Here is a 10777-nt window from a genome sequence, read left to right as displayed (position 1 = left end):
CAATAGTGGGTGAGATGAGTCCTGTTCTGATACCATGTAAACTTAGGTCTTGGGCCTAACTCACACCCCAAAGATAGCTCAAAGGGAGAAGGATTATTCAAACCTTATAAGGAGTTCACCTATCTTATTAACCACCAATGTAAGACTTTTGTAATTCTTTAACACTTTATTTTTGAATCGTCTAAATGATGACTTCTTCAGGGGCCTTCAAATCAGGATCAGGTGAGGGCGTCGGAGGGGGTGTTAGCTCTTCGACAGAACTAAGCTTTTCTGCTGATGAATAAGAGTCAGGGGATCGATCCAAAATTGAAAGAGCAATCAATTTGAATTGGCCAATATTAAAGAACAAACAGTTGTTTTTCTATTCTTAGGCTTCCCAAGGCAACTTAATTAACTGGTTTCTGGATCAAAATTTGTGTGGTTAAACTCTTGTGTGTAGATTATACAAGTATGTTAATAAATGCTAGCATATATTTTAATTTGTCACAAACATGTCATAATATATTTTAGACAAAGCTTAGAGTCACTTGTCATATTTCTTTTTTCTGTTTGTAACATTGCCAATTAAAGATCTATTCCAATTGGCCTAGGAGCATCCTGCTAATTAACAACTTGAATAAAATCTTTTAAAAAAATAAATAGTATAATTTTTCAAAGAGTTGGCTCTCAAGTTAGGTATCGAAAAACACTCAATATGACCCGATTATAGGTCACAGGTTCAAATCCTAGGTGTGACACTCTGGCATAGTATGAATCCCTTACATGAATTCCTGACGTTGTTACGTACTACTATCAAATTCAGTGAAATATTCAGAAATGTCAATCATCAAGTTAGGATCTTGAATATCAAGTTGACCATCCATTGATAAATCCCAGTCTGCGCAGAATGGCGAATCAATTACTGAAGTTGGCGTCGAGCTAAACTCAATATGATCCGATTCTGAGCTTTGCAAAATCTTGCCCATCTCAAACTCCTCTTCTTGATCAGTAGGCAACAATGACAAGTAGATGGATTCTGATGTAAATGGCTCTATTGAATTGGCAAAGAATTGGGCATTTTGACTTTCACATTTTAGTGGGGTGAAAGGAACAGGTTCTTCTTTGATAGTATTCAACTTTTCAACTTTTTGTTTCTTTATTTGACACTGATTTGGCTTTTTGTTTTCATATGAAATGAATATTGATGATTGTGAGGTTTTGCAACTATGCATTCCTTTATATGTGACTTCAAAGACTACAGGGTCTTCTTTTGATTTTTGAACTTGTTTTATTGCTAAGCAGCCTTGTGTATTCCTGTGAGTGCATCTGTAATAAGCCCTGCAATTTCAAATGTAACATTCATCTTAGATACAAATCCAGATAATTCAGTGCACTAAACTTTCACTATGCGTGGGATCCGGGCTGGGGAAGGGTTAAACCACAAGAATTTATAGTACGCAGGCTTGTTTTGTAATTCTACGTGAGGCTATTTACATAGTACGAACTCCTGATTACATGACAATAACTTTACCAGTTACGCCAAGACTCCTCCTCTCCCAAGTAAATACTTAGAACTAATTACTTAGCTGCATTAGCGCTTCCGCGGTATCATGAATCTTCTTAATTTTATTCAAGAAACACACTTGTTCTTGTTCAATAGGCAAACATACTTCAGGTATCTAATAGAGTAATAGGTTTGTCTAAATGGAAATAAAAATGTGACTACTTTAGGGGGCTCTCTCTCTCTGTATATATATTTGGACACCCTTCAAGTCCAAAAGTTGAATTGTTGTGAATTTAAGGACATTCTTGCATTGAATATTCTATAATTTTAAAACTATCACCAACAAACAAAAGTGAAAAAGGGTGGTTGTCATAATATGAAAATAGTTTAACAACCAAAAAAGGAAAAAGCAAAAGGAAAAAAGAAAAAGAAGGAAAGAAAGTTTTTTTTTTCTTTTACCTTGGATGAATAGCTCCTAAAATGTCTTTCTGCCCATATTTTCTCCAACTGTAACCATCATCATGATTGAAACTTTCATGCCCTGTCCCAGATATTTTAACTTGTTTACTCCATTGCTGCATTTTCTTTCTGCAAATCCAAATAAATGTTAAGAACAAAATCCAATGTCTCAATTTCAAGAAATCATAGAAAATTATTTAATTGAGGCCTAAAATTTTATTCACCTTTTCTTATTTTGGCCTTGAGCAGGAATTGATGAAGTAGTAGAAGAAAAAGGGTATTTTGTTCCATTAAAAACCTTCCAATTCAAAATTGACAATGATTTGTCAAGTGATGAAAGTATTTTCTCAAGAAGTAAATCACATTCCTCTGGTGAAGCCAGAGGATCAAACTGGTTTACAAACTCTTTCCCTTGAGTAAGCTCAGTGATTAGAGTTTCTTTATCCCAATCTTTAACTTTCTCCATTTGGGGATCAATCTTTAGTGACAAAAGTGGCAAAAGATTCAATCTTTAGTGACAAAGGTGAAAAAAGATTCAATCTTTAATGATAAAAGTGGAAAAAGATACAATCTTGAATGACAAAAGAGCAAAAAGATTCAACCTTCAGTGACAAAAAGTGGGAAATTATTCAATTTTTAGTGACAAAAGAAAAGATTCAATTTTCAGGCACAAAAGAGCAAAAAATCCAATCTTCAGTACCAAAAGAGCAAAATGACTCCATCTTCAATGACAAATGGCCAAAAGATTCAATCTTCAGTAACAAAAGTGGAAAAAGATCCATTTTTTTTTGGTGAATTGGAAAGAGTTAAGCCAAAAGCACTATATGGGGTTTATCAGTATAGAATTCAAATGGAAAATGGGTATTTGAAATCACTAAGAATTGTATATAAAAAGATGACAAATTGATCACTAAAAATTATCAAGACCTAAGTGAGGACAAAGGAAGGGAAGTGAAGGTGCTGTGTAATTACTAAGAGGCTTCTTTATAAATTGCAGAAACAGTAAGGATAGGGGAATATATTGGAGGAAAATTTGTGGAAAGTGGGACAGAAGAATTTGTCATGTGAACAAAGAATTCAAGAATAATTAAAGCAAGTTTCTAAAGTGGGCCATTTTTGCCACCGCCTATTTAAATCCAACTTCCATTTTTCTCTTTCTATTTTATCCCTTGATTGATTAGTCTGTACTTTTTTTTTAATCATTAATTATTGTTAGAAGTATTACTTGTTGTACAAGTAAAAAAATGGATGTCTATAGAACCCACTTTGACTATAATAAATAGTATTTTCAGTAGTTCACGCATTTTGTATTGTAGCTTGATCATTTATTTCAACGAAGTTTGCCTATAAAAGGCATTGAATCTGCAATGAAATAAAGCACACTGAAAACTCTCAACTCTCTTTCTTTTTCTTACTATCTCTCCTTCTTATTAATTTGCTAAGTTAGTTTATTTTATAACACGTTATCAGCACGAACCTCTATCACTTTGAGCTATTTTAAAAAAGTAATAAAAGAGTAAGAATTTTATTTTCTTAAAATGTCTAACATCTCTAAACTTGAATTTGTTGTTCTTGATATATGTAGAAAAGGTTATTCATCATGGGCACTATAGATGTCAAAATACACTTAGAATAGATGGGTCTGACAAACACCATCAAATATGACATCTAGTCAAGACCATGCCGAAGCCATGAAATTTATACGCCACCATCTTGACGAGGGGTTAAAATTACAGTACCTCACATTAAAAGACCCCCTTAAACTGTGGAAGAATCTAAAAGAAAGATATGACCACATGAAGTTGGCCATCCTTCCACAGGCACGTCATGATTGGCTCAATTTAAGATTAATGAATTTTAAAAATATAACTGAATATAATTCTGCATTGTTTAGAATTATAGTAGAGTTAAATTTATGCGGAGAAGAAATCACTAAGAAAGACAAACTTGAAAAAACGTACTCCACATCTTCACCCGTGAATATTCTCCTGCAGCAGCAATATTGCTAAAAGAGTTTTAAAAAATATTTTGAATTACTTTCTCACCTTCTTATTGCTGAACGTCACAACGAACTGTTAATGAAAAATCATGACAGTCAGCCCGTTGGTTCTTTGCCACTCCTTGAAGTGAATCATGCAAACTATAACCAACAAGAAAGAGGTCATGGCCCTAGTCGTGGTCGTGGTCGAAGAAAAAATTATAATCATGATGTTCTTCTAGTATCGAGAAATGATCAGCAATATAAAAAGAAGAGTGAGAAGCAACAAACTATACCAAAGAAAAATTCAGAAAGTATATGTCATATATGTGGAGGTATGGGGCACTGGTAACAGACCTGCCGGTCATCAAAACATCTGGTTCAGCTATATCAAGCATCTTTGAAGAGAGCAGAAAATAATCCAGAAATAACCTTTATCTCTGAAGACAATATTGAGCCTATGCATCTGAATATAGCTAATTTCTTCAATTTTTCAGAAGGAAATATGAATATTGATAAGCCTAATAATATTTAGATAATTTTCTTTTCATTTTTCTGTACTAAATAATATGTTTATCTTTTTCTAATTCATGTAAATAAATAAAATTTATATAATGAGCCATGTTTTAATTATAACGTTTACCTTATTTCTTTTTGAAGGAAAATATGGATATGCCTCAAATTTTATTTTGATCAATAATCAATCACGAGTATATTTGTGTAATTAATAGAGGAATAACTCATGTCTTTTTAAAGATGAGAAATATTTTTCCTACTTGCTTAGAAGAAAAGCAAATATTACTACAATTTTTGATAATCAAAAATTATTGAAGGCTCCGGAAGAGCTACTATATTTCTGTATAAGGGAACAAAGATTGCTATAGAATGTACACTATTCTCTTCTAAATCCCCAAGAAACTTGTTAAGTTTGAAAGATATTCGCAGAAATGGATATCATGTTAAGTCACTAAATGAAATGAATACTGAATACCTTGGTATAACTAAAAGTGTCTCAGGCTAGAAATATATTTTGAAAAAATTACCAACTTTATCGTCTGGCCTATATTATACAGAAATTAGTACAATTGAAGCACATTTGATTGTAGACCAGAAGTTTACTGATCTAAATACATTTGTGCTATGACATGATCGAATAGGTCATCCTGGATCAATAATGATGTGACGAATTCTTAAAAATTCAACTAGATATCTATTAAAGAACCTGAAGATTGTTTCGAATGATGAATTTTTATATGCTGCTTGTTATCAAAGCAAATTAAATGTCAGACCATCAACCCTGAAGGTTGACATCGAATCTCCTGGCATTTTAGAGCGTATATATGGAGATATATGTCGACCTATTCATCTACCAAGTAGATTGTTTAGATATTTTATGGTCCTAATAGATGCATAATCAAGATGGTATCATGTGTGCCTGTTATCATCTCGCAACTTGGTGTTTGCGAAGTTATTAGCACAAATAATAAGATTAAGGGCATAATTTCCAGATTATCCAATTAAAGCTATTCGCCTTGATAATGCTGGAGAATTTACATCCCAAGCTTTTGATGATTATTGCTTATAGATAAAAATTGAACCCCTTGTTGCTCATGTTCATACTCAAAATGGCCTTGCAGAATCATTTATTAAGTGCCTACAATTGATAGCAAGAGCTCTACTTATGAAAAAAATTGTCGATTACTGTTTAGGGTCATGCTATCTTACATGCAGCAGCACTTGTACGTCTCTGATCGATAAATTATAATAAATACTATTCATCACAATTAATATTTGATCATTAGCCAAATATAGCCCATCTATAAATTTTTGATTGTGCGGTATACGTCCTATAGCACCACCACAAAGTATAAAGATGGGCCCTCAACGAAGGTTGGGCATATATGTTGGATTTGACTCACCCTCCATAATTCGCTACCTTGAACCTTTGATAGGAGACTTGTTTACTGCTTGATTTGCACATTGTCGATTTGATAAAAAAAATTCCCACAATTAGAGGGAGAGAAAAAGGAACCTGAAAGAGAAATTGTGTGGAAAGTTTCATCACTATCTTATTTTGATCCACGTACCTGCATGTGTGAGCAGGAGGTCGAGAAGATCATTCAGTTATAGAAAATAACAAATCAAATGCTAGATGCATTTACTGATTTGAAATGAATAACTAAGTCACATATTCCTGCAGTAAATGTGTCTATCCAGATTGATGTCCCAAAAGGATCATCTACTAGTATCATAGCTTCTGAATCTCAAACACGCCTGAAGCATGGTAAACCATTGGTTTCAAAGGATAAGAATCCTAGAAAAAGAAACGTGAGAAATAATAAAGATGATACTACAAAAGAACCTCCTAAAGAAGGTCAAGATTTGAGTAATCTTGATATTCCTGAAGAAATCAGTGACCCGAGACTCAAGTGAATGAAGAACTTTCAATAAGTTCTACCGGTGATGAGATAAATTTAGATCGATCGAAAATCATGATTGATAATGTTTTTGCAAATAATGTTGCACTTAACCTCATGCAAGATAGTGAAAGTCTTGAGCCTAAATCCATCGAAGAATGTCGACGTAAATGTGATTGGCCAGAATGTCAAAAGACAATTCAATCAGAATTAGACTCACTTGCTAAACGTGGAGTTTTTGGATATGTAGTCCAAACTCCTGAAGGTGTAAAACCAGTTGGCTATAAATGGGTTTTGTGCAAAAATGAAATGAGAGAAATGAAATTGTAAGATACAAGGCACGCCTTGTTGCAAAAGAATTCTCTCAAAGACCTGGGGTCAACTATGAAGAAACATATTCACCTATTATGGATGGAATAACTAAGTCTCGGTAGATGTACTCAATCAATATGCAAAGATCATTATATAGTCTGAAACAATCAGGGTGTATGTGGTATAATCGCCTTAGTGAGTATTTGATAAATGAAGGTTATATAAATGATCTCATATATTCATGTGTTTTTATTAAGAAAACGGAATCAGAGTTTGTTTTACTCGCCGTCTATGTTGATGACATAAATCTCATTGGAATCCCTGAAGAGGTTCAAAAGGTGATTGAATACATAAAGAAAGAATTTGAGATGAAAGACCTTGGAAAGACAAACTTTGTCTGGGTCTGCAAATTGAAGATTTAGCAGACGAGGTCTTTGTTCACCAATCTTCCTACACTGAGAAAATATTAAAAATGATTTTACTTGGACAAAGCACATCCATTAAGTACTCTAATGGTTGTTCGATCACTTAAAGTGGAAAAAGATCCATTTCGACCTCCAGAAGAGAATGAAGAACTTTTTGGTCTTAAAGTACTATATCTCAGTGCTATTGGTACACTTATGTATCTTTCTAACTCAATCAGGCCTGATATAACATTTTCTATTAATTTGCTGTCAAGGTATTATTCATCTCCAATGCGAAGATATTGGAACGGTATCAAACATATTTTGCGATACCTAAAGGGTACTATTGATATAGGTTTATTTTATTCTAACAAAGGTTGTGCAGACCTTATTGGTTATGCAGATGCATGTTATTTATCAGACCAACATAAAGCTTGATCTCAGACATGCTATCTATTTACATACGGAAGAACTGCTATATCATGGCGATCTATAAACCAGTCTATTATTGATATTTTCTTCGAATCATGTTGAAATAATAGAAATTCATGAAGCAAGTAGAGAATGTGTGTGGTTGAGATCGATGATACAGTTCATCAAAGAAAGATGCAGCCTGAAAAATAATATCAAAGTACCCACAGTTATATTCGAAGACAATGTTATTTGCATCCTCAATTGAAAAGTGGCTTCATAAAAGAAGACAGAACAAAACATATTTCACCAAAATTATTCTTCACACATGATCTCTAGAAGAATGATGATATTGATGTACAACAAGTTCGTTCGAGTGATAATCTTGCAGATTTATTCACAAGGGCATTACCAACATCAACTTTTGAGAAGTTAAGGTATAAGATTGGAATGCATCGTCTCCAAAATATCAAATGAAGTTTTCATTAGGGGGACTAAAATACGCGTTGTACTCTTTTTTCCTTAACCAAGGTTTTGTCCCAGTGAATTTTCCTGATAATATTTTTAATGAGGCATCACTCAAGGCATATTATTAGATGTGTGTACTCTTTTTTCTTCATTAGGCTTTTTCCCAATGGATTTTTTCTAATAAGGTTTTAATGAGGTACAACATCTATGGGTGTTTAGAATATTTGTTCTTTCACTAGAATTTTTCTTTTGTATATGAACATTCAAGGGGGAGTGTTGTAAAACAAGTCAAAAAGTGGATATCCATGGGACCCACTTCACTGTAGTGAATAGTATTTTCACTGTAGATCACGTGTTTTGTATTGTATCTCGGTTATTTTTTTCAACGAAGTTTGCCTATAAAAGGCATTGAATCTGCAATGAAATAAAACACACTAAAATCTCTCAACTCTCTTTCTCTTACTATCTCTACTTCTTATTGATTTGCTAAGTTGGTTTGTTTTATTACATTACTAAGATTTTATGACATTTACATTTGCTACCTACTAAAATTTTTGAACAGTTAATTCAGTAGTGCTAATTGATCTAAAATGACTAGAATGTTATAAACATCTATGTCATTATGTCTTACTTATGTCATTCCTAGAGAGTCCGTTGAAAATGGACTTTAATTACTTGGATCTTATGAGAGAATTGAGACAAAATCTAAAATTATAAGATTGCAAATTGATTAATTTTAAACTTCTCATTTTATTCCTCATAAGATTGTAAATTGATTATAACTCATTTAGATCACAAGTTTCAATAATCTTCCTTTCATTCTTAAATTTCGTGTCTAATCAAACATCTTCACATAAATTGGGACAGAGCCACAAAAGAATAATTTATAACTGTGCGAAGCAGGCCCATTCACTAGTTATAAACTATTTCCTTTGTTTTAATTTATTTGTCTAATTTTGACTTGACATAGAATTTAAGAAAGTAAAAAATACTTTTGAAACTTACATTTTAAACTAAAGATATGATAAATGTATCAAAATACCTTTTAAACTTATGGTCTTAAATACGTCATATGGAAAGTTCAAACTATAAATTGTTAAAAAAAAGAAAGTGACACTATTTTTTGAACAGAGTAAAAAAAACTAAGACAAACAAATTAAAACGGCGGGGAGTATTTCAAGAGTCTTCAAGAGAAAAGAAGATTAAAACTTATAGAGCTTATTATTACTCCCTTGATCTCAATTTATATAACTCACTTTTCTTTTTAGCCTGTCACAAAAATAATGACACATTTTATATTTAGTAGCAATTTAACTTTACAATGTCAATTTTATCTTTAGTGAAAAAATTTATAGCACACAAACATCTCTAACTTTTTTGAGACCATAAAACTCAAAACTTTTTCTTTCTATTTTAAATTTTGCGTCAATCAAATTCTATCATATAAATTTCAACGAAAAGAGTAATGGAATAAAGGAATTTTATGATGTCAAAAAATGTAGACAAAATAGAAAGCACATAGAAATGAGGTGGAGGGTGTGTTATTTAAATGAAGAAGGGGAATGGGAAGAGGGGAGCAATGTCCACACAAGATTCCACGTTGTTGCCTTTGACAAAGAGAAGAGGGATATGAGGTTGATAGGTTAGTGTCATCAACAACTTTTTTTCCATCCAATATTTGGTGCCTACATTGAAATCTGATTAAATATGGATTCTCATCAAAAAGTTTCACATTGAATGCCGGGGTAAAGCACTTTCTAAACAAAAACGACTCCATACCAAGAAACACTTGAACCCAAAATATCTAATTGAGAATGATTGAACCACTTCACCACAATCCTCATTGGTGTCAATAACAAAACTAGGGGTGGACATGGTACGAGATGGTAAGGTATTAAAAAATTTTGATTCGGTAATTTCAGTGTAAGATTTTCAAAAATACTATACCATTACCATATCAAATTAATTCAGTATGGTTCGATATTTTCAAGTTTGGTTACGATATTTTACGTTACGGTAATCGGTTACCAAAGTTTAGTCAACTTCAAGTCTTCAACTTACACATATTCGTATAATAAATAATTATGATTCTTGCTTTTTAAGACACGTCTCAAACATATCTTTCACGACCCAACCCCGTAGGTTGTGACTGGGGTCCGACCTGGACTCCCGTATACATATCTATTAGTTGTGGTCAAGTCGAACTATGAACAGTGTGATACCTGTTGTGTCTACAATTGCACACGCAAATATACGTAGTCTCTCAAGTAGTAAAGCGGCTCTTTCAAGCCAGATATCGAACCCACAGGGAACTTGATAAGGCAAACAATTTCTTTTAAATAACTACACTAATTATAATTGTGCAACGGTTTTAAGATTGTTTGTTAATGATTTTTAGAAATATAAAAACTTTCTATAAGTGAAAACAATGCAATAGTTATGTATATTAATCAGGTTTGAAGAGATTCCAGGGCTATAACATAACGTGAAATCAAGTTTACTATTATTCAATCTTAGTTTTCGATGGGCTATTTAATTACTAATCAAAAAGAGTTAATAATCCAATTATGATTTCCCAACCTATAATTGCCTATCTTCATTGTCAACCTAACTACATCATTGAGTGGTGATAGGTATGAAACAGTAAAAACGCATTTAACTATCATCCTTTATCATAACCAAATGTGGTAAATAAGTATGTGTCACAAGCATCCTATCTACTAATCATCCTAACACACATTAGCATGAACATATTTCTTCCATTCTTTACTCTATCTATTTGTCCTCTTCCGATTTCAAGATAGACAAAAAATATATCTTAATGTTGGCCAAACATCAAAATAAT

The 10777-nt window shown here is 32.6% G+C and overlaps 1 protein-coding gene across 1 annotated transcript; it reads right to left on the bottom strand.

The window, feature by feature from the left end:
* Window positions 1-601: 601 nt before the first annotated feature.
* Window positions 602-2890, bottom strand: LOC129877729 (probable WRKY transcription factor 30). The gene is made up of 3 exons (XM_055953256.1): window positions 2167-2890; window positions 1943-2071; window positions 602-1317 (listed from the first exon to the last, which is right to left on the bottom strand). Exons 1-3 carry the CDS (start codon window positions 2406-2408, stop codon window positions 780-782), a joined length of 909 nt encoding a protein of 302 aa, XP_055809231.1. The 5' UTR covers window positions 2409-2890; the 3' UTR covers window positions 602-779.
* Window positions 2891-10777: the final 7887 nt, after the last annotated feature.

This window comes from Solanum dulcamara, chromosome 12, assembly GCF_947179165.1.
Source record: "Solanum dulcamara chromosome 12, daSolDulc1.2, whole genome shotgun sequence".
In the NCBI taxonomy this organism is placed as follows: domain Eukaryota; kingdom Viridiplantae; phylum Streptophyta; class Magnoliopsida; order Solanales; family Solanaceae; genus Solanum; species Solanum dulcamara.
This window is presented reverse-complemented; position numbering and strand designations above follow the sequence as displayed.

Bases quoted from the DNA above. Each gene is read 5' to 3' on its own strand.
- LOC129877729 (XM_055953256.1), bottom strand. From the start codon at position 2,408: ATGGAGAAAGTTAAAGATTGGGATAAAGAAACTCTAATCACTGAGCTT. The intron at 2,072-2,166 runs GTGAATAAAATT...TTGGATTTGCAG, and splicing joins CAAGGCCAAAATAAGAAAAG to AAAGAAAATGCAGCAATGGA. The intron at 1,318-1,942 runs GTAAAAGAAAAA...TTGAAATTGCAG, and splicing joins TTAGGAGCTATTCATCCAAG to GGCTTATTACAGATGCACTC.